This window comes from Lissotriton helveticus, chromosome 6 (genome assembly GCF_964261635.1).
Source record: "Lissotriton helveticus chromosome 6, aLisHel1.1, whole genome shotgun sequence".
In the NCBI taxonomy this organism is placed as follows: Eukaryota; Metazoa; Chordata; class Amphibia; order Caudata; family Salamandridae; genus Lissotriton; species Lissotriton helveticus.
Genome location: NC_136067.1, coordinates 881,663,011 through 881,688,604, shown reverse-complemented (window position 1 = coordinate 881,688,604; position 25,594 = coordinate 881,663,011). Strand labels below are relative to the sequence as shown.

At 43.3% G+C, this 25,594-nt stretch overlaps 1 protein-coding gene across 2 annotated transcripts in view; it reads right to left on the bottom strand.

The window, feature by feature from the left end:
• GOPC (golgi associated PDZ and coiled-coil motif containing) overlaps positions 1-25,594 on the bottom strand; it is a 194,006-nt gene that overhangs the window by 5,707 nt on the left and 162,705 nt on the right. Inside the window, exon 7 of one of the 2 annotated variants that reach the window (XM_078648484.1) lies at positions 9,259-9,439. In XM_078648484.1, the coding sequence (XP_078504610.1) occupies positions 9,259-9,439 (181 nt within the window). The remainder of the gene's footprint in view (positions 1-9,258; positions 9,440-25,594) is intronic. The other variant, XM_078648485.1, reaches the window with a different exon arrangement.

Here is a 25,594-nt window from a genome sequence, read left to right as displayed (position 1 = left end):
TTGAAATGTAGCGCGCATCAGGCACATAAGCATGTACGTGTGTTAAGTGAGCTCCATTTTGCTGGCGGACGAAGGCAGAAGGTGCTGCCACAATCATATTTAATACATGTTGCACTGCAGTTGATTATTTTTGATGTGAAGCGGAGTGTTTTTTAGGGATTTTGAGCTTTAACTATACACTAGCTTTCTGTTCTTTGTCTGATGTTGAACAGCAAAGGTGGATATGTTTTATAAAAAAATAATTGGGGTAAGACACTTACTCTGCAAAAATAACCCATCTGAATGAGAAAGGGATAGTACAGAATACTCCATGAACAAATAAATCTGCGTGACAGAAACCCTGGGTACATCACTGAATCAGACTAAAGTGGTTATTAAGTATTAAGATTTTAATAATGTATCTCTTATTGTTCTATTTGCTCTCCAGAATGAACAGGTTATAAGAAGAGTTCCATTAGGTGTAATGGCAATGCTGGAGAAAATGAATAGCGAGACAAATCTTTATTAAACGAGAATGTTATATCTGGTTGAAGTTGGGTTGACAAATTGGCTAGCTTAACACACAATTTTAAGACACATCACAGTGCAAGTTGTTTGGAAATCCACTCTTCAACTTAATTGTGTGTAAAGATTACTGCATTCTTCAAATAGCAGATGGTGTTGTATTATTTTGTAGGAAGAGTGTACTTACACAACTAATCTAAATATGTAACGAAAACGCAACACTAAGTCCAACAGGCTTTAATTCCAACTCGATTAAGTACCCCCAAATCTCTCCTAAAATGCTGCAAAAAGCCGTAAATACTGTTTACTCAAATCCCACAGTGAAACCCTTATCTCCGACCCATACTTCTGCTCGAGTAAGGGTACGGTAACTAGTGATCTCATCTTCTAAACAAAAAGAAGTGCATAGTAGAGAACTGCCATATACTCCCTGTTCTGAATAGCCAACTCCAGGAAAACACAGCTGGGATTATACTATCAGTATCCCATTCACGCTTCTGTAGGGCAGTTACTTCCATATCTCTGTACAATAATGGCATCATCCTAATTCAATCCTCTAATGACAACCTAGCAGTACTGGATGAGATTTTCCCACCATAAAAAGAGCTGTGAACAATAAGAACCCAAGCACTATCCTGCACCCCTTAGTATACCCTCCACTACACCTGCCTAATCCAGCCCTCTCTGTAGAGATATCACATGCCAGCCTCTATATCTGCCCACACCTACCTTAGACTCCTCACTCTCTGTCCGGACTGAGTCCCTCTCCTTAGGTCGACGCTCCTGCCAACATACACCTGATGCCTCCACAACTGCAACCAAGGAGTCGCTCTCTCCAGATCCTATTCCCGCCCCGCAATCCCACCCCTGCTTCCGAATTATCCCTACCCAACACTCCCTACACCCCTTCGTCTCCTCCCAATACTCTGACGACAAATATGCCAGATCACATACCCCCTGACAGGACGAACCGTTCGCCTCTTAGATCTCTCAATCAGCACACTTTCACTCCCATCTGCCACTCTCAGGCTATCCCCTCTGACAATCCCACTGCAGGATATTACCCACCTTCAAATTCTCTCTTGCTCCACTACTAACTCTGCCTCCCAACCTGACCTCTCCCTCCCAACCAGACCTCTCCCTCCCAACCCATGACCACCTGCCCCCTCTCCTCTTTGAAATCTCACCATGACGAGATATCACTTAACGTGCTACATCTCAAGGAAGATATTCTAAGACTTACTTCCTTAACCACTGAGGTGTTGCTCAACCAAAGGCATGACCGTTTTCAGAAGAAGCAAGCTGGCTCCCAATTTGTCTCGCTCCTTAACCGCAACCTTCACACACACCTCACTTTAATAGGAATTCTACCCCTCCTCCTATTTCTCCCTCTCGACTCAGGAGATTGTCCGATTGCCTTTCAGATAGTGACATCCACGCACTTCTCCTTTTCTACACCCCCAATGAAGACACCAACAAGGTATGTACGGGTCAAATCCAAATCATACTAAGTAATCCCTACAGAGAACCAAGTCACAAACTTAGGGGGATCAACAAAGCCAATCTCAAGCATCTCAACCCCTATCTGTCTGTCACAGCCCACTCCAGTACCTACCTGAATGCATGCTCATTAATTGCAGATCGGCTGTTAGTCATGCATCTGACATTTATGACCTTACATGCACTCATGACCTCGACATCCTGAAAGAAACTTGGTTAAATGACTCTTCCACCCCTATTTTACACCTACTAGTCCCCCCCCTAGTCACAACATCATTAGACTGGACAGATCTCACAGAACTGGTGGGGGTGTTGCCTGCCTAGCGGTAACTCGGGCAGCTATGGATGCTCTTCCTGCAGAAGAATACCTTTGCATCAATATCATCAGAAACGACAGACCCATTTGCAGACTTAATCTAATCTACCGTCCTCCAGGAGACAACCTAGCTTTCATCCAACAAGTCATGGAAGTAATCTCAACCAACACTGGTCAACAAACTACTCAGATCTTCCTTGAAGACTTTAACCTTCAATGGAACGACCTGAATGACCAGGTAGTCAACACCTTTATGGCCTTCTTATCAGAACTCGATTTGATCCAAATTTGTGATTGCCCTACTCACAATAACGGAGAGACCCAAGACCTAATCATTGGAAAATGGGGCAATACTACACTGGATTCTATTCTGCCCTGAGATTGTACAGACCACTACCGTATTACGCTCCTCATCAATACCGGTGTGACCCCAAAAAAAGGCTAACGTGAAGAAGAAAAACATTGGAAACAAAATCTACAGAACGTAAACTTCAATGACTTATCGGCTCTCAGTCACAATTAAGTGACCTCCCCAGGTGAACATCCACAACCTTACAGAGAATAACAATACCTCCACCTTGAACATCCTTGACTCGATCACTCCTGGACAATTTAAAAAAAATTATCCACCAAAGCTTCTAAACCCTGGTTCAAAGAAAACCTCAATTCTGAAAGACTCAATTTGAGACTAGCAGAAAGAACCTGGAGATCCTCACCTTCCATGGAAAACTTGGAAATGTTAAAGTGAGACACACTTACAACAAAAGAATAAGAAATTCGAAAGCCAATTTCTTTAGAACCCAACTGGACCAAGCCAGAAATCGACCCAAAAAACTTTTTGAAACTGTCAAGCAACAATCCAACAACCAACCCTACCTTCCTGGTATTCGATCCAACAAGCTTCCTAATTGCAAATAATTCACTTCCTTCTTCCAGGTAAAAACAGTCATTATTGAAAAGAAGTTACAGACAAAAAAGGAGCTGATACCATCTAACTTACTCACCATTAGTCATCCATCACAGTCTGCTATCCCCATCGGTCACCCTGAGCTATACCCCAAATACCTTGCCTCTTGATAAACATTCACCCCAACAAAGAAAGTGGCATTCACTACTTGTTAACAGTGGTGAAAACGTCAAATCATTCATCGACCCTTTACTCCTGATTATCTTCAAGGAGATCAAAGTGCATATCCTCCCTTTATGGACCAAGATTGTAAATGCCTCTGTCCTTCAAGGCACCATCGCGGATAGTCTAAAAGTAGGACAGGTAACCCCCATCCTAAAAGAAACAACAGCAGATTGCTTAGACTTAAACAATTTCCATCATTCCCACTCTGGCAAAGCTAATCGAGAAATGTGTACAGATCCAACTCTGCAACCACATAGTTCACTACCAACTCCTAGACCATGGGTACTCTCAAAAATGTTCCCGGGGGGCGGACAGTTTGGTCTTTGGTGGGACCGGGGGGCGTACTAATGCAAGAGCGGCAGGGACATAGAGTGGGTGAAGGGGAAGCGAAAAATGTACATCTAGTGGTCGAACTCAATTGCATAATGTAAAACCAGAAAACCTAGGATGAATCCCGGCTTTCTAACTTATTCAAATTGTGCCATCCAGGGCAATTATTTTATTTCAATTTCCCTCCTTTTTCTTCATTATCATATAAAAGAGGACCTAAAAATACATGACTTCAAGATAAGTGCTATACAAAATCTTCTCCTGTGTTAGGATGTAATTACTAATGGCATTGCTGGAAGGATTGTAGAATGAGGGGTGGGAAACATGAACGCTTCTAAATAAATGTTTGAAAACCATCACTTAAAAAAAAAAATACATTTGACTGCACTGCTATATTCTGATTTACTAAGCTGAAATTGTTCTACAGGTTAATGAAAAACGCTTTTTGAATTTTGAAAAGACTATCATATTTTCACACGTTTGCGGTCTTTAAAAATGAAGGCTCTCCTAAAGTTAAGGGTCTAGTTGCTTCCTTTCTTTAACATCAATTAACCTTTAAATTAGTGTGCGCTGCTTGTTTAACATTTTTTTAATGTATATTAGTGCTAAGTCGAGGAAATAACAGCCCAGTGCTGCTATTTCCTCGACAGGTCAGGAGGGCAGCATTCAGCCCCCCGGCCGTACTTTGAGTGTCACTGCCCTAGACCAATACCAGTCTGGTTTCCGACAAGATCACAGCACAGAATCAGCACTCACACATGTAGTGGATGACCTTCTAAAACCTACTGGAAAGAAGGATGAGGTTATCAGGGGCCGTTCATCAATGGTTTACATCATTCCTCCATAACAGAACTCAAAGAGTCAGGGTCAACCATTCTCTGTCTACGCCCTCTATGGTTACCCTGGGAGTCCCACAGGGATCTGCCCTCTCCCCCATTCTCTTCAACTTATTAATGGACCCTTTACCAGACTCCTCATCACCTCCAACATTCATTATCACATGTATGCAGACGACACATAATTGTACCTGAAAATCTCCTCCCCTAATTACTTCGATACCCGCAACGTTATTCTTCGAAATACTAAGAACTGGCTTGCTCTCAACCATCGCAAACTTCTAACTGCCCTCAATTGTACACCTCATTGTAGACTCTGCAAGAGATCTGGAAATTATACTAGACAAACGTCTGCATAAACTGAAGCACATCAGTAATGCCAACAAAGGAGCGAACTACCAGATGAGCATCCGAAGAAAATTAAAAACCTTCCTCCTCTAGTATGACCTTAAATCTGCGGTCCAAGCCCTAGTCATCCCCAGGCTTGATTACGGAAGTGCTACACTCCTGACCTGCCCAGATACAAGCTGGCCCCTTTACAGGCCAATCTTAAAGCTGCGGCCAGACTCGTCACCGGAACAAAAAGAAACAATCACATCTCCCCTGACCTAAAATCCCTAAACTGGCTCCCTTATAAAGCACAAATTCATCTAAAAACTACTTGCATTACCCATAAAACCCTACCTTTTTTGGCCAAGGTGGTAGAGAAAGCAATGAATCAGCAGCTGTCTGAGTACATTGAGGAACACCAACTGTTGGACAGCACCCAGTTTGGGTTCCGTAAATTCAACGGCACGGAAACCGCCCTCATCAAGGCCGCCGATGACATTAGGGTCATCAAAGATCAAGGGGGTACAGCAGTACTTGTACTGCTGGACCTCTCTGCGGCTTTCGACACGGTCGATCACTCCATCTTGATCGACCGTGTCGGAAGGATGGGCGTACAACTGGGAGCTAAAAACTTACTAGCCTCTTTTCTGTCCGGCAGAACTCAGACAGTTACACTGGGGCCATTTCAATCAGTCGAGCTCTCTCTGCCTTGTGGGGTTCCTCAAGGCTCATCCCCGAGTCCGACACTTTTTAATATCTATGTGTCGGACCTAGCTAGAATCATCAAGCAATACGGGATGGGCCTTACCTCCTATACAGATGACACCCAGTTAGTCCTCGTCATTAACAACGATGGAGACGAGGTGGCGGAGCGATTCCAGGAGGGCATGCAAGCAATTGGAGACTGGATGTCCTCAAGCTGCCTCAAGCTAAACTTCGGGAAGATCTCACCATATTGGTCATCTATTTGGTGGCCTTCATTATTTGGAACCTTGCCCAAGCCTGTTTTAAAGGTCAGGAATTTAGGAGTAGTGTTTGATGACCATCTTAACTTTTCCGCGCATGCTAATCAGACAGCAGCAACAGCTTTTTATAAGCTAAAACTCATTAAAAAAATCCTTCAGTTTTTGCCTAACTGTGCAGGCAAAACCCTGGTTAGTACACTTGTACTATCTTCACTCGACTATTGCAATGGCATTTTTGCCAACGCTCAAGTTCGGGTCATCAATAAAATGCAATTAGTGCAAAACGCTGCGGCTAGAGTACTATCAAAAATCCCTAAATTCAAGCCTATTGCTCACATCATCCGGAAGTATCATTGGTTACCCATAAAAAAGCGGATAGAATTCAAAACACTCTGTCTGGTGCTTAAAGCACTGCATCATCTTGGCCCCCAGTTCCTCAGAAATCAGCTTAAACCATATCTTCCAGCAAGGCAATTAAGATCGGTGACCTTGCACCAATTAATTGTGCCCCGTACTAAGACTGTTTCCTGGGGTGACAGACGCTTCTCAGTTACAGCAGCCAGACTGTGGAATTCACTCCCGCTTTCAATCAGATTAAATCACTCCCTATACTCTTTCCGTAAAGGTTTAAAGACTTGGTTATTCATTCAGTAAATCATTCTGGAACTACATTGGTAGAGGCATGAGTTGAGTCTTTAGCGCCAAGACGCCCTCGGGCAAACGTTCGCGCTTTATAAATCTCAAAAATAAATAAATAAATACATTTCAACACTCCCAGATATCTAGCCCAAAAGCTGGAATTATCTGGAGTATGTAGATCGAGAAGTACCAGCTCCATGTTGCTGAAAACACAGATTTTATGTCATAGTCTCACTTTATTACTGTATCTTTTACTGTTTATTCACTCCCCTCACCCACCTTAAAGCGCTCCGATACCCTCACGGGTCATGTTCGCGCTATATAAAACTTTACAAATAAATATCACTTGACAATCATGGTGGCAGGTGTGTATAGTTGCAGGTTCTTTACTACTTTCAATCCACAATAACTGGTATGAGCCTGGTCTGGTGGCTCAGTGGACTAATACATACATTGCAGGGGCCTTTGTTCTACCTCATGGTCGCTGGTTCAAATCCCAGGATGTCCACTCAGCCTTTCATGCATCGGAGGTCGATAAAATGAGTACCATTGAGTTGGGTAACAATAATCATCTGTTGTTCAGGGCCAAGATACCCTGTTTGGGGTTAACGTGCGCTTTACAAATACACATGTTATGTTATTCTCTTTGACAGAGTATAGTGAAATGCAAGCAGGGTGGAAGTGAAATAATTAACAGGTATAATTTGGTCCCAGTTTCCGGAATTAGTAGGGAACAGAAAAAGAAAGATAAAGACTCAAAGCAGCTAACATATATGTTGTCAGGAGATGGGTAGTAGTCTTCATCTTCTAGATAAAACTAACAACAAAAGGCAATTGGAAACAACCCTATTTTTAAATACAGAAGATAAAAACTGATACTAACAAACAGCATCTCTACATAGATCAGACTTCTTACTCCAAGTGGTATTCCTGAATTACACACATGGAAATCTTCACACATCTTAAATTTGTGAACTTCACAAATACATTAGCAATATTATTTAGCTTCTATGAAGGCGAAATTTAAATATCTTGTTGGCAAAATGAGTAGATATGGGTGGGCACGGAGTTAGTAAAAAAGGTTAGGCAACTGGTAATTAATCAAACAAGGTACAGAAACAAGGTGTAAAGTGTTAATTTTAAAGTCTGAAGTCTCAAACAATTGACCTATGATCGCACCATGACACCCCACTTAAACACTAACGGCAAGAGCCCCAAGAGTTTAAACTCCTCCATTACCATTTCATTCAATCACATTCTCACACAGATCTGATGGAAAACCAGATCTGCATATCAGTGGTGCACTTTGGAGTATACCACTTGGTCCAATGCGATATTAGCTATGGTTCATAAAAATCAAACATGGCTGCATTCTCCAAAATTCTCTGTGGGAAGGTCTTTTTGTTGTTTTAGTGGCAGCTCTTCAGAAAAGAACAGAAAGCTACTTCATGGAAAATCTCAGGATAGATAAAAATTGTGTTTAATGGATTTCTTTTGAATGCAACACTGGTCATTGGTTTGTAATACTACAAACGCATGGATATTAGATTAATTTATTTGCCTGAATTATTTAATCAATATGCGGACTACAAACGAGACGTTTGGGGTGACCAATTGGTGGCTTGGTCACTTTTTCGAAAAATGAAAATTTAAAAAGATCACAAGAGTTTAGGCTGAAATTTCATTTTAATGTAAGTATTAAAAGTTCAGAAAACTCTGGGATGCCAGATTATTTTGAGAAAGGCGTACCAAACATGATAATAAGAATTCTTACTACTGACTTGTGACAGGATCTTTTTATGGTGTCTAAAAGGAGACAATGTATCTGAAAAATATCTTTACAAAACCATAAGAGGGCCCTCTTTGGCTCAGTTGCTAGACACACACATAACCGAGCAAATTTTTGTGGAAACAGTATGGGTATTTTTATTTCGTTGGGACGAGGTGCAGTTATTATTGTTTTACTGAAACTATCAAAGCAAGGTCCAAGTAAATTACTGTTAAAGGTTTTCCTGACTGAATTGAGAAATTAAGTAGATGGGGGTAGAGGAGAGGCAACATTTATTTACTTACTTGCACTAACACATAGCCAAAGCCACTCCACAGCATGTGAATAAAAGGGTAGGACAACAGAGTACGTGAACAGATTTATGACCTGTCAACGGTGTAGACAAAGAGGGTGCAGGGGAGAGTAATATAGGCGTGCCAGTAAAAGAGTAGGAAGCAAAAGAGAATATTGTCTGTAGAAACTGTTAGATGAGTAGCAGACAAGGACATTTAAAGATTGTGAGTGTGACAGTGAGAACACAGCACAATCAGTATCCTCCATCAAGAGCGCTCTCCATGCTTGCCACCCCTCCATAAGAAACAACACATTACCTTAATCTCACTAAAACCGAAAGGAGCTAGCTACTGTTGGAATTGAAGGAAACTACTGCATAGCAAGGTGTTGCTACCTTTACTCAGTAATCCTGATCACCGATGGACAGTACATTTGGACTAATATACTGCAATGCAGGTAGGTAGTTACAGTGATATCCCTTCTTAACCATATACACTCAAATACTATGGGAAAAAACAAAACATTGAAAGTACATGTAAAAAACAGAGGCGAGAAATAAAGGAGGTGGGTTCAATAGATTTGGAGACGCATCTCTAACCAACTGAAAATATTAGCAGACATCAATAAACATAAATCTATCCTACCCTGTGAGGGTTTTGCATCCCCACTTCCGTCATTCCTACTCGCACCTGTGCTTCCACCTTCTTCCAGCTCATCGAGGTACAACCGATAACGGTGGCCACTTTCATCTTCATATTCTACGTTTTCATCATCAGAGTCTACCTCCGGCGCAACGTATACTACTTCAAACTCAATCTCCCCTCTCTGAAAGCCAACGAGAAATATCACAGGTCAACATAGAAACAGTAAGCAACAGTCACACTTAAATATTGAACACAAAAACAGAATATATGTTTTTTACATTTTTTCAAACACCAAAAACACAATTGCAGATTTATTCTGTTCATTTTACATCATGCTTCGGGAAAAGCTTCTATGCATCAATAGGAAATTAAAGGAATTCTGGCATTAACCCTGTTATTTGCAGAGATGAAAAATATATCAGGCAATCTTTTCATATTCTCCACTATGGGCAAAACAGACATTGTAAATGTTTATTCCAAGTTGTATTTACAGTACTAGCAGTATGAGTTCCATTTTGGCAGCTGTAAACATGGACTTCAATCAATGAAACTTTGTAATATAGGATTTGCTACACATTCTGGAACTTAAAGCATTTTACTCAGTGGCAACATTGTATATGGTAACATTTCTTTGGTTCATTTGAACCATACTAAGACTAAAACTCCCAGAATAATATGTTACTTGCCTCTGGTAACTATCTTTATGGAAACTACTCTAGATAGTTTAGATTCCGGACTCCAAGCCGGTGCTAGACTGATCTGGAGACTGTAACACCTCTCCTGTGCCACTAGGTGGCACCACAGCTTCAGGTTCTGCTCCAGACATTAAAAATGCAGGACTTTTCTGAACGGGAAGGCAATGGGGATCGGTGAGGAATCTGAAGGTAGACAGCTTGACCAGCAGAGAGAACGTTACTGAAGGTAAGTAACTTGTTCTACCTGTGAATTCCTCATATCTTGAATCAATGCCAAAACAGTTACCCCAAGGTGGCAGTTCTGAAGAAACAGTCAAACCAGTAAGTCCTGCAGCACCCATCTGGCAAAACTTTCATCTTGTTGGACATCAGAGTGCACTCAATAGTAACTGGTAAAATATACAGCACTGGTAGTTCCCGAAAATCTAATAAGAAATTGTCTGTTTCGGAATCACGCCAAAGTAGGTTGTCTACCTGAAAACTATTGGGTTCTGTCTATGTAGAAGCTATTAGCTCTATGAGGGTCCAAACAGTGAGGCTTTTCCTGCTTGGTGGGATAGGGAGACAGGTAAAATGTTGGCAAGTTAATGGAATAGCCTGCATGAAGTGCAGTAACCAACTACGAAAGAAAAGACGCTTTTGTCCTCAGGACCAATATATCAGGAAAAAATATACAGGGAATAGAAGCTGAACCAACAAGGCTTCCAGCTTGATAGCATGCCTAGATGACGGTATGGCAATGATAGAAGTGTCACAAGTCTCAAGGAATAACTATGCATGGAGTCAAATGGAGAACAGGAGTATGAAATTAAGATACCACTGAAGAATCACGAAGGGAGAATGGAAAACAAATATGTCAGCCCAATTAGAAACCGCATCACAACAAGTGATTTAAACGACTGCGGATCAGGTACACAAAAACCAGGACCAAAGGGCAAACAAAACCCTTCACGGTGCTCATAACAAAGCCTTGCCGGGCAACAGTAATCCAAAAAGCAACTTATCAGATCAGCACAACTTGAGGAGATCAATATCCACCCTAGCACACCAGATGAAACAGGTGCAGTATCCAGCATTGACACATTTAGTGGATAAGTAAGAAGCTCACAGGATACTGTCAACCACGTATGAGAGCAGATCAAAGGAGCTCAAATTGTCCCACTCAATCTCCAGGCATGATAGTAGTGGCTTTGGAGGTGTGGGAGCAGGACCTAACACTCCTTTCGTGAAAGAAGGTCAGCTATCAGAGTAAGAGGAAGGGGCAGATATACGGATAGGCTAAGCAGATCATCACAGGGCCAAACACAGAATCTTGCATGGCAGCAGGCATCATTTGAGGGTCTTTGACAGGCCATTCAAGAAGCACTGCTCGCCCCGGAAATACACGCAGCAGGCTTGTCGGGGCCGGGCGGAACAAATGAAGGGAGCGGGAGAGAAGATTACCAATTGTCCTTGCTACAGGTGCTCGTTTCATGGCTACAGGCTTATCAAGGCCGGTGTTGTGTAATATCTGGTATACCCACGGTATTGTGTATCCCCTGCTCTTTGGCACTTTTCGGAAACGAAACTCAGCCCGGGCAGATTCAGACAGAAGCAGCTGATCACTGCTCGGGCTGAGTTAGGGGATACACAATTGTTATTGCCTCAAATTGTAAAGCGCTCTGATATCCTTCGGGATCAAGTTTGCGCTATATAAAAGTTTATAAATAAAATTAAAATAAAATTAAGGTGATTAAGGTATTTACTGTGCCCCAATACCTTTGCTGGATTAGTTACTTAGTTTGCCCCACGCGATTTTATTACCGACTCATCTTTAAAAACATTTCTTTTCTTCAAAATGGCCGGGGCCATAAACTGAATACCCAACCCCCGCCTGAACACACTAGGCCCCTCGACAGCTCCTCTTCAGATAATAAATCTGAGATAAGACTCCCCTGGTATGCAGGACCCTGAGATAGCCGGAATTGAATGTGAAACTGCTCTGCCCTGCTATCATAACAGCAACAGCTAAAAGAGGACTAATGACTACATCCTCCCTACTTGGTGGCCATTTTTAAACTATTCTTGCTCTCTGTGGCGGCCATCATGGACTAGTCCTTCCGACTATTATTTACTATCGGTACCAAGGACTCCACATAGCTCTGTATTTAAATGTCTGTGTTCTTAAGTGCCTGTCTTTTACTGCGGTATTTTATCACTTTTGTATTTTACAGTTTATGTAACCTGGTGCTCTTGATGTGCCTAAGTATCTGCCTTGTACTGCAGTATTATACTACCACTGGTACCCTACATCTTGGGCAACATACACCCATCCTCACTTTTACTCTCTGACAGTGCACTGATTGCTACCTCATATTCTACTGTCGTATTTGTTATTGCTATAACCTGTTTGTTTGCACCCATATTGGACTCAGTAACTCATTAATAATTTAGCGCTATTCTCATACTGTATATGCGGTAAGCTACACCTATCCCACCCTTATCCCTATCACTCACTGTTCGCTACCTCATTTATGTGTTGGTTCTTCGATGTAAGATACCTCACGATGTTGCACTGATTATTATTACTACATCATTCACCTAGTCTAGTCATGTAAGCTGCACCCAGTCACCCTCTACACCTCGACTACACCACTGTTACCTCGGACATTCTGATGTGTAAATCTGATTCCACCTAACCGGTTCTACCTCTCATATTTTGTACATGGTGCAAGCGGACTGCTACCTTGCATATAGGATACATTTTGTAAGCTGCACCTACGCACTCTTGTTCTAGGATTGCACTGACTTCTACCTCTTACACATTGGTCACCCTCAAGTGTCTCTCCTTTGCACTGTAACTAGCGGCTGACAGTTTTTATTTGTCGTCCTATCCCCTATACCCAACATCACAGCCTTTCTATAATGGAGCCCAACGGCACGCACACTTTTAGAATTATCTACCCTCCCACACTCACCAAAAAAGCCACTAAACGCTTTAAACATAACTTCCTGAGATCACACCCTGAAACACCCTTTGCCGACACCTACTTCTCACCGGGCAATGGAGCCCTGAACACTGATATCATCTTCCACACCTCACGCAGAGCCCAATGGAGAAAAGTGTTCCTATCCCTACTCTCCGTCTCCACCACCAGGAAAACAACTCATGGCCTAACTCTCTCTTTCACACCTGCCCGCCTCTTCCCTGGCAGGACTACCATTACTATCTACAATAACGGGATTGTCCTAATTCAATCCACGGATAAGAACCTGGAACTGCTAGACAACCTGTTCCCCAAGTTCAAAGAATACCTCTCCAAGCTGCGGACCCCCACCCAGAACTCCACCAGCACTACCACCCCTGACGTCGCAGCCCCCACCTACAACACCTATACCCCTAGCACCCCAGTAAATGACCCACCTGCGGTTTACACCCCACACTCCCCAAGAACAGTCACAAACATCTCCACCTCATATACTAGCCGCCCCTCTAACAGGACCCCTCGTACCCCCACTCACACCCCCTCCATCCCACTCCCCCCTGACCTAACAACTCACACTCACAACACGTCACCATCTGAACACACCATCGCCCGGAGCTTATCCACCCCCTCCTCCCTTCCCCCCCACGGAAGACCCCTCTCCCTCCCCAGCTCCCTCCCCACTCCCACCCACGAGTCTCTCACACCTGACACAATAACTCTCACCCTCACGCCACCATCTGAACACACCACCATTTGGAGTTTATCCAACCCCCACTCACATCCCCCTTGCAGCGGACACCTCTCCCTCTCCAGCTCCCTCCCCACTCCCACCCAAGACACTCCCACCCTCCCAACAAAAGATACAGAACATACCGCCTCCCTTACCTTAGCATCCCCCTCTCTCCCACCTCCTATTCTCAGCCCCCACTACCCTCCTGTCTCCCCCACTGTCTTCAGCCTTCACTCACTCTTTTACCCACCGACACCGTCTCCCACTGACGTCACTACCTATGCCTCCCACCTACCGCCCCTTTCACCTACTTCACCCACACCCCTCGCCCACAAAAAGGCCCCCACTTTGAATGCCATCCCACTCGTTAGCACTGCAGAACCCTCCAACAACGCCAGCTTATCCACCCCCTCGATACCCTGCCTGCTCTCCAACTCACTACTCAACGACTCTCCAATGGCTCTCATCACCAACCCCATCCCCAATACACCCCCTGACCAGACTTTATCCACCCTCCAGCAAGTCAAAGAGGATATTCTACAAATCAAAAAAGATGTCCACGCAATCAAAGAGCTTCTCTCCTCACAGCCCAGTCTACCTCCCACCATCCCTCTACCCTACAAACGACGCACCCTCCCTACATACCCTCGCCTCCAACGACACCCGCGCTGGCCGACTATCCCCGTTCGCACTAACGCCCACCGCCCCCGGCGTGTCCTCAACCCATTGTCGGACCGTGAATTATGCTCTCTACTACGCTCCTATGGCCCAGGTCCGGTAAAACACACATCCAACGCACACATCCCCATACCCACAATTCTTACAAACCCTCTGAGGCTCCCAACACTCAACAATAGAGGTTCCGTCCCTAACAACCTCAGAAAAGTTCCCCTCACACTAGAAAGCTCGACCACCCTTCTCTCTCCCAAACTCAAATGCATCCTACTCAACTGCAGATCGGCCCAGAGACACTCCTCCGACATCGCTGATCTCGTCTCAGCTAGGGATCTGGACCTAGCCATTCTAACGGAAACGTGGCTTACTGAAGCCTCTACCCCGATTATGGAGATACTAGTCCCCCCCAATTATCACATCATTAGGCTGGACAGGTCTCCTGGCAAGACGGGCGGGGGAATTGCATGCATTTTTAGGAGCAACCTCTCCGTTACTAAAATCACCCCCCCCCCCCTCCTTCCCCTCCAGTGAACTCCTCTGCCTCGACATCACCAGCGAGGGCAAACAAGCTTGTGCTTTACATCTCATCTATCACCCGCCTGGTGACAACCTCATATTCACCCAACAACTCATGGACTTGATCACTTCCAATGCCGGTCGGCAAACAACCCAAGTTTACCTGGGTGACTTCAATCTACACTGGAACGATCAGAAAGACACAGTGGTGAATAGTCTCAAAACTTTCCTTAATGCGCTTGACCTCACCCAAATATGCGATAGACCAACACATGACAAAGGCGCGATACTCGATCTCATCTTTGCCAAAGAGAACTCAACACAACTGGAGGCGATTAAACCCTGCGACTGGTCGGATCACCACATTATTACCTTCTTTATCAATGAAAAAGTGAAACCTATCCCAGCTCAACCAATCAAATCCAAAACATGGAAAAGGGACATGAAGAACCTTAACCCCTCTACCCTGCCCCCCCACATCGGCAATCTCCTCCTTCCCCCTTCAGGTGCCTCGGATGTTCAAACACTGATGGACCACTACCTTGACGCTATGAACACAGTAGTCAATGAAGTCGCCCCACTTCAACTGAAGAGAGTCTCCACCAAAACTTCTAACCCCTGGTATGATGTTAGTCTCAATGACGACAGGCGTAATATGCGAATGGCAGAGCGCACCTGGAGATCGGACCCTTCAGCACTGCACCTCAAAAGGCTTAAAAACAAAAGAAACGCCTACTTCAGGAAAACAAAGCGCACAAAGGCTGGCTTCTTTAGCCGTCAGTTGGACCAAGCAAAAAACAGGCCAAGAAAGCTGTTCGAACTAATCAAGACCCAAACAAAGACCCAACCCCTACAATCAAACAGCACAACAGGCGACACCCCACACTGTGAAGCCTTCTCTGCTTTCTTTAAGCTAAAGACTGACAACATAAGAAATGACCTCATCTTGGATGTAAGTCGATTCCCCAACAACACCAGAATGTCTTACACTCAACCTAAAAACAAGGCATCTTGGCTGTACTTCGATACCTACTCGGAAGATGCAATACGCAAACTGCTCTGCACCTTGAAGCCCTCTAATCACCTCACAGACCCTCTACCTGCTAATGCTGTAAAATACTTCATCCCCTTGCTCCTCCCTCTCTGGACCAAAATCATCAACAGCTCCCTGCAACAAGGCCTCATACCGGACTCCCTCAAGGTGGGGCAAGTCACGCCTATACTCAAGAAACCTACAGCTGATCCGTCTGACCTAAACAATTACCTGCCCATCACCAATATCCCCACCCTGGCCAAACTGCTGGAAAAAAGTGTCCAACTACAACTAACTAAACACATTGGCCAATTTGACCTCCTCAACCCTCATCAATCAGGCTTCCGAGCGAAACATAGCACGGAAACAGCTATGACACACATAATTGATGACGCCCTCCAAATTCTTGACCGCAATGAGTCCTGCCTCCTCATCCTTCTTGACCTCTCGTCAGCATTTGACACGGTCAAACATGAGAACTTGCTGGAGCTGCTAAGCACTAGAATGGGTCTATCGGGAACTGTTCTCAAATGGTTTTCGTCCTTCCTTCACAATCGATCACAGAAGTTCAAGATCGACAATGTGCTATCCACACCTGTGCCTGCAGATCTAGGCGTCCCACAAGGATCCTCCCTCTCCCCCACACTGTTCAACCTCGTCATGGAACCGCTCGCCACCTTGCTCCAAGCTTCCAATGTCCAATTCCATATGTACGCCGACGACACACAACTCTACCTAAAGCTACAATCTCATGAAGATATCAAACATCTGAACTCCACGCTTATTAACACTCAATCTTGGCTGGCAGATAATCACCTCAAACTAAATGCTCTGAAAACCGAGTTCCTACTCATCTCACCCCCGACGAAAACTTCCACCACCCAAACATGGCTCAATAATCTAACAGCACTCAATGTCCAACCTACCATAGTGGATTCGGCGAAATCCGTAGGCATCACACTCGACGCCAAGCTCGACATGCAGCAGCACGTTAGCAAAGCCACAAAAGCAGCTAATTTCCAAATCAACACATTGAGGAAAATTAAACCTTTCCTCCCTGCCGAAGACTTCCAAACTGCTGTACAAGCTCTAGTCATCCCTCGAATAGACTACGGAATTGTGGCCCTCAGCGGACTCCCGCTATCCACAACAGCACCCTTAAGAGCCTCCCTGAACGCTGCCGCGAGACTCATTACTGGCTCAAGAAAATAGTCGCATATATCCCCAGACTTAAAGTCTCTAAAATGGCTGCCTTTTGAAGCCAGAATACAGCTAAAAATTGCAGTTATGACACACGCGGCCGTGCACCACAATGCACCCAACTACCTCGCTCAAAAGTTGTCTATCTCAGGAGGTTCGAGGTCCAATAGAAGCACAAAAAACCTACTCCTGAAACCTCGTAGATTCCGGAAAGAGAAAACCTACAAGCGCTCCTTCTCTGGAATGGCACCCAGGATTTGGAACGCGCTCCTGCCTGAAACTAGGCTGATCTCCTTCACTGCACTCTTCAAGAAAGAGGTGAAAAGCATCCTCCTGGCCAAGATCTCCTGAACATGATTGGTGCTGGATCAGAGACTCTGCATTGCTCTGTATCACTGCTCACCTTGTCCTCTGGCACTATACTTCTAACCTGATGTTGTCACTACCAATATATGTTACACGTTGATTCACTCTCCAGATGCCCTTACTCAGTGGTCTCGCTACACTAAGACTTTGGTATAAGCCATCCACACACCCAAGGTACACATGAACACCCCTGTAGTGGGATCAATGACTTGTGCCATCTTATATTACTTGTTTACCTGATTGTATTGTGATATGTTTCATGTATGCCACTATTACCCCACCATGTTAGTGACTACTATATTGCTCCCATTGTCTCTGTTCACTCATGTTTTATGTATGTCACTATTACCCCACCATGTTAGTGACTACTATATTGCTCCCATTGTCTCTGTTCACTCCTACTGCCCCCTCCCTGTCTTTGTGAAGCGCTCTGATATCCGTAAGGATCTGGTTCGCGCTATATAAAACTCTGAATAAATAAATAAATAAAATGAATAAATAAAAAGAAAAAATAGTATCCCACTCACCGAGGCAAATTCCACATTCCTAATATCATCTGCACCTAGTCCTGATGCAACTTCCTCAGAACACAAGCAATAGGAATGGGGGAGAGCGTACCGGAGATGGAATTTCCAACTCCAACTCAACAGGTCTACTAGGGATCTCTTCTTTTGATATCCTAGACTAAGGGATCTTGCTGCAAAGACCTGTTGAGTGGTAGAGGTAGGAGAATTGTGTGACAGCTGTCCGAGTCACACTTTGAAGGCTGGCACGTGCAACAGAGAGGTACATAAAATTAGGAAAATGGACTTGCATCCTGGTTTTAAGAGGCAAGGCAAAATTCTGCTAATCAAAAAGGCTTTTTTTTTTTTAAAGGTCTTGTGGATGAATGGAAGTTGGGCTTTGAGGTCCTGGTTCACCTCTACTATACTGCCTGAGGAACTATGAGGCTTCGACAAATTGTATGATAGAAACAGGTGAATTAAAATGTGTAGATGAATTGATGTTTTCATTCGCCAAACTCAACTACTCTGCTCGAGGGTCCCTGGCACAATAACTGTGTGGTCTATGTTAAGGAAAGGGTCACTGGTGACATGGACAGAAGAGTGTCAGACTAGGATTACACTGATCACTATTACCTCTCAATCTTCTAATACTTTTCTGACCTGAAAGCAACTAGTAAATTCACCTACTCCAACTCAACAGGTCTACTAGGGATCTCTTCTTTTGATATCCTAGACTAAGGGATCTTGCTGCAAAGACCTGTTGAGTGGTAGAGGTAGGAGAATTGTGTGACAGCTGTCCGAGTCACACTTTGAAGGCTGGCACGTGCAACAGAGAGGTACATAAAATTAGGAAAATGGACTTGCATCCTGGTTTTAAGAGGCAAGGCAAAATTCTGCTAATCAAAAAGGCTTTTTTTTTTTTAAAGGTCTTGTGGATGAATGGAAGTTGGGCTTTGAGGTCCTGGTTCACCTCTACTATACTGCCTGAGGAACTATGAGGCTTCGACAAATTGTATGATAGAAACAGGTGAATTAAAATGTGTAGATGAATTGATGTTTTCATTCGCCAAACTCAACTACTCTGCTCGAGGGTCCCTGGCACAATAACTGTGTGGTCTATGTTAAGGAAAGGGTCACTGGTGACATGGACAGAAGAGTGTCAGACTAGGATTACACTGATCACTATTACCTCTCAATCTTCTAATACTTTTCTGACCTGAAAGCAACTAGTAAATTCACCTATTTCTGCACAGTCACCCCAGATTTTTTCATTTCACCTTTTATGGTCCCTATATTTTCCTGATATTGAGACTCTCCTCAGACTCCATTCAGTGCCACAGTGTGTGTGCTCCATCTCTAAAACTACACTGTAAAATTGGTTTCACCCAATTGGTTTCTTTAACTTTTACAGCAAGACCATTTTAAGATGGGGCAGAAAGTGCACCAGCTGCATGGAAGCTATATTTTATATAAGGCCTGCAGTTTGTATATTTACACTACCAACATTCATGACACAAAATGTATGCCTCCAGAGAGTACCATTGTGTTCTGCCTGGGACGCAGTTTAAAAGTACTGCAGTGACACATTTTCAAGGAAAAGTACCTTGGCCATGTAGACAAAATTACTTTTTTTATTACCTAAGCCACTTTTAAAGTGTGCCCTTGGAAAGGTATATTCACATATGTATGCCTTAATGATTGCTTATACACCATCAGAACTCAAATCTACAAGTGTCTTAACATGTCCTGATATACTGTTAAATAATCAAGTGTGATTTCATTTTTGTATCTGCTTCAAGCTCGCCAGTGCCTTTAGCAGTAGTGTACAATACACATTTTAAATGATCTATGATTTTGTTATCCTGTGCTGTACATTGCAGAGTTTGCTTAACCATTCTAGTAAGAGTCATACTATGGTTGGCACAAGAAAGCGAGGATTGCAAACATTATTAGAGTCAGACTTATGCTCGAGATACCAGTAATAGCTTGTCAGGATATTCTTGCATTCTTTCCACAAAAAGAGCCCAACACCTGCTCATAAGTGCTTATCTGAGCCCTCCGTCTGTCACATGTTCTGCTTCCAATCACTTGTATTGAGAGAAAAAAGTGCATGAATGTAGCACCAACATGCTTGGATCATGGCATTGCTCTAACTCACCAGGGGCAAAGCTCTGGTCTGCTGATTAGGCATACTGCCTGTACTTTGATGCTTGCTATTTTGCATGAAAGGTGTTAGACTTGTAAGCACTATTCTAAGTGTATTTTCAATGAACAGGTCTAGATATGAATAAAATCAATTTTCCTATCTTGGCCAGAGAATAACAGAACAGTCAATAATGTAATTTAGCATATAGTTTTAAAAATTGAATACAATAGTGAAAGTTAATGTTTGACGTTAGTAAAAAAAAAAAATCTTCAGAAAAGTGTACTTAACTGTCTGAAAGTAAATTGGTTGGCCAAACAGCCCTGATACTAAACACACATCCGAAGCTGGCAGTTAAGTACCCCTCTTCTGGGAAACAATAGCTTAACCTCTGGAACTAGGATGGCAGAAATTGTGTTAAGTGCCAGAATGAGGGTCTATGGTTCTGCAGCGGGAAAGCGGCTAAGGTCTTTTTGGTTGAGGAACTCTCAAAAAACCAAGGACGTGCTGACATTGTGTGAAAAGAGTCCGGTTTGGGTGTAGGGAAGTCTCCACTTACTCGTTAGTGCACAGAATGAGACTTGCACCGCACCATCATCTTTATCAGTATATTCTAGGATATAGAAAGAAACATCTGTAAGGAATGAAGATTCTGCCAGAAAGTAGAAGGTTGAAGAACTTTAGAGACTCCTGCAGGCACCATGGGACTGTAATTGCTCTCCAAGATCAAAGTGCTTTGTGTCTTGTGGATGCTAGTGGGACACAAAAGGGAGAAGGCTCCCTGCTCTGAGTAAGGCACAGCTGACCTCTGGTGACTGTACACAGAGTCCTGGCTGGAAAGAGACCTAGTGTCTGGAAGCCTGCCTAGGGGGACTGGAGTCTAGAAGAGAGACCAGAAATTACTTTCCCAGTTTAAATAAACATTTAGGACTCTTGGCTGTAACAGAAAGCAGGGGCAGAGAGGCCAGTCACACCCTTGGATCTTTGATTAGAGCCCCCCACGAAGAGCATGAGGAAGACTGCAAGCACCGAAGTGCACCACCATGTAAGATTACTCCTTCTGCCCCCAGCCCTCAAAGCATGGGAGCAAAACAGTGTACTGGTACCCTTTCCTTGTTTTTCGCTCTAAAGCAAAAATGGACTCCGGTGGTTGTTTTTAGGTAATGAACATAGACTGAATATTAACTAAGTAATTTTTTATTTGCATAGTTAATTAAAACCATTGCAATACAACCTTTAAAATTCCGTCTATAAACAAACATGTATCACTGCAAACATTTAAAATGTCATCTCTATACATAAAATGATATATATTCTATTGAATGTTTCCCTTATAAAATCAGTAAAATAGCACATTTTTTAATAATCATTATTAAAATAAGGTATAACTTGAGGTTTAATGTTATTAAGGGGACAATTGAGAGTCGGATTTTGACATTTTCTTTTCCACCACCTTCATGAACTTCACAAAGCTACAGTTCAACTGCGGGTCATAGGGTGAAAAGCAGGCAAGGACTGCTTGCCTTCGTGAGAGTATTCCTCATTGGTTAAATTGAAATTTTAGCAAGCATTTCCGTTCCTCCTGCAATTTGTCGCAGGAACACAACAGATGCGACATATCCTCAGGTGCTGTGCCACATAAGCGACAGAGGGATCCTGCCTTATCCTTTAGCCAGTGTGGAAAATGGCAGATGCAGGTTAGCAGGCCCAATCTGTACTTTAAAAATCTCAACTTCGTTGTTTTTGAGTAGCCCAAGTCCAGGTAGCTCTGTTGTGCTTGTGTAGAATATGAGTTTAAGATCATCCATCCGTGAGACCTTTTCGCAAGAGTTGCTTTGTCTTCAATCCATGAGATATGTTTAATTGTTTTCTTTACTAATTCTTTTATCGCTATATGGTTAGTAGGGGTATGCCAAAGCTGTTGCAAGCCGAGGTTCACCAGGCTGTCTTTCAGATACTCAGAGGATGGTGAAGCTGGGTTTCGCTCTAATTCCGACCATAGATAATCGTTTAAGGTACCCTTTTTGGCTTTCCGGACTTTGTCCCAAACAGTTATGTACGCCCCCTGTCTTGCCAGAAGCTGTTTCTGGACACCAAACACCAGCCTGATTTGAGCCGGGGAGGTGTATTTCGGCAGGCTGAAAATAATCCTGTATGCAGCTGTAACAGTATTGTCCAAAGTAATTGCATCTCTGCCTCTCTGTACTTCACTCCCATAAGTAATTGTTGGCAGGAGCTTGGCTCGTATTACTTGTGACAGGGGGAAGAGGGAAGGGCTAGTAAGTTTCCGATTAAGTGCTTTTAAAGAAATTGCTACAGCTATGCCTTTTCCTCTGATGCAAGCTTTCTGAATTGTGAAATGGCCGCCACTGTCAATTTTGACTCCGAGGTATTTGTACAATGATGTATCCAAAACTAAGTATGGGAGTTTTTCCTTTTCTTGTTAATAGACTGAATATGGCCTTTTGATCAGCATAGTTCTCATGGACATTTTTTACCATTTTGCCTTAAAATGAATAAAAATCCATATTTCCAGTTCACCTTATACCAGTGTTGTCCATCTTTTTGCTAATTAAATGTTGTTTGATTTTCTAAATTGGTTTAGTAATCTTATTGTGTTGTGCTCTTAACTTTAAAAAAAAAAACCTTTTTCTGGTGAGCTGCCTGCTGCTTGTGACATTTCTACCAAGGTTTGAGCAGAGATTGTTTTGGAAGCAGTCGTAAATTATACAGATTGGATTTATTAATAAATAATTTTGGGCAAAATACATTTTGTGGTATTTGATAGAATCCTTGTGAAGGCTTTTTGTGTTAGCCCAATCTATACTGGCAACAGATCCACAGGGAGCGCTAGTTCCTTTGAAAAGGAATTTGGCTTAGAGCCTGCTGACGTGTAAATACCTGTACTGTGGTATCAAAATCTCAAGACACATATGTGGTCACATTTTAAGAATTCACAATGGTCAGATCAACCTGAAATTAGAGCAGATATGTTTAAACTTACGCAGTAAAGAGGGCTACTCACTCAACACTGTAAAGATAAGATGGGACAGGACACCTGTACTGCAAGCAGTATTAAATAATAAACCTGGAATCCTTACAAATAATAAATGTCACTGTTATTGACATGGTGTAGTCTAACATAAAAAGAACTTGAGAACAAATTCCTGATCCTGTTCAAGACAGAAACGCTCTCTACCACGTCTTCGAACGAGAAAGTTAAGGGGCGCAAAGGCAGCTACGTGCAAGAAAGGCAGGATATGTCTCCATAGCCAACATAAAATCAGTAGAAATCATTCCAGGGAGCTTCCATCTACCAACTTTGAATATATTTTAACAGTGAAACTGTTGCATAGATCAGACCTCTAGTGAGCAGGCAGAAATCACAACATACTGACATTCTGTGAATCTCCCTCTTGTGAAGACCTTTTTTTTCCTTTGAGTGACTATCCCAATAAGCTGGAGGACAACACCCCATAGCAGACCCTTCCACTTTTTCTTTCATCTGTTACAACCTTCCGCCTCTTCTGTACTGGCTTCTTTCTTTTTCATTGTGAGTGCACTTTGACATGACTTTATAAAATGGGCATTCCACAAATAAGTGAGAGTCTGGTTGACAGTAGGTGCTTCTTAACGGAGAAAGAGCACTGCATGAAAAGTAAAGACATCTGCAGAAGTTGAAGCAGAAAAAAGAAAACCCAAAACTGTTAAATCTCAACATTTACAAAACTTAAAAGTCAAAGACTTCAAGTAATTCAAGAACACGTCCACCACGTTATATATTTTCAGTAAAAAATCTGACCGTTCAACTGTCAGTACTAAACTCTGTGGGAAACCAGTTGTATAGCCTCTCCCACTGTGGCAGTGTTACTTTTGCTGCTGCACAATTTTGTGGCCTAGGTTTTTCCTTTAATTGTTTGGGAGGTTCATGTACCTAGGGATCCCTCACATGGGTGGGACTAATTAAGATTTAGGACTATCAATGAAGAACCCAGAATGAAAAACGCCACTTCAAAATTGAGAGTGGTAATTAATGTCACCATCAGCCAACCTTGCCAGCTGACCTTCACAGGAGTAGTCTTCCTATTAGCAGGATAGTTCATTTAAAACATGGGCATTTTAGTCTGTTAGTCACATATTCACAGGACTGTGAGAGAATAACTTATTCTTCAGTCTCAGGCTTATATGAGACTATCTTTTCAGAGTGGATTATATTCCACACACAGGCAATAAGACACAAAATTCATCAGAACAGAAATGCTCACCAGGGGTATGCCCAATACATTGGTCACCATATCCGAAGGATTGTAGTGTCACTGGGTTATTAGTGAGTGAAGTGACTGGAGACTTAAATGGTCCACAGCAGGACTATGTAAACAAGAACACCTTGTTTTAAAACAGATACCACCCTTGTTACTCCTCCCTTATCTAATAAACTATCTGTGGTATTCTATAGTTGAGGGAAGATGCAAAGTTATCGAATTAAGTGATAGTTGCTAAAAGTGAATTATTAGTCAGCTGTATTCTGACCCAGTTGGCTGTTGGGTGTGGCTGTGGTTGGGGTCGCTGCTACTTGAACCTTAATATCGAAGATTACTACAATGTATCCAAAGATGTGCGAGTCTTCTTCCTGGGACTTGCAACAAGAGATGTACTGCTGCCGGCATAGATACATGCTGAAGAGGCTATGCACTGAGACGCCAACACTACGATCAACTCTGGAAATCACTCAGGCGAGTAGCGCCTGCATTTCAGGACTTAAGGTATTACAACCTTTCTGGGATTTACTCTACTCAACTTTTGGCCAATTTCGTACATGCGGCCTCTCGCGCAGCACAACGGTTGTGTGGGGGCACGTGTGTCAGGAAAGCTTGAGAACGCACCTTGTAACACTGTGGAGAGGAGCGAGTGTGGTGGCGTTCCCATTCAACAGCGGTAAAAGGAGCACGCCTCTGTGGAGAACTCCCCAGCATTGCTAGATAACATCACATCAGAGCCGAGAAGCATTAGAACGCTGCAGAGAAGAGCCCCTGTGGAGAATGTTTCAGCGTTGCTAAGCAATGTCAAGTCCAGGAAGCAATTAAACACTGTGGAGAACGGTTCAGTGTTTTTAGGTGACACGATGTTGGCACCAGAAAAAGGTCAAGCTTATTCAATGTCACGTCAGCATCGCACAAAAGGATTTGCGCTTCTGAGTGAACCGGGTAGTTGACAAGCCTCTCTTCACAAAGAGCAGCGGTATCCTGTTGTGTGGCTACCGTGCCGCTTGCAAGTGAGGCTGTGGAGGATGATGCGGCCTTCCATCGAACAACTACAGCAGCCTTGCGATATTTACTGGTAGTGTAGAGCCACAAATGCAGTGTTGAAGTTAGGATGTTCTTTTGAGGATCGGTTAGGACTATGTGGGAGGAGCTGAAATGCTTTCATGGTGAGTGAAGGGAGAGACTGAAATATTTGCACACTGAGTGATACATTCACACTGAGTGAAGGGCAAGACTGGCAACTG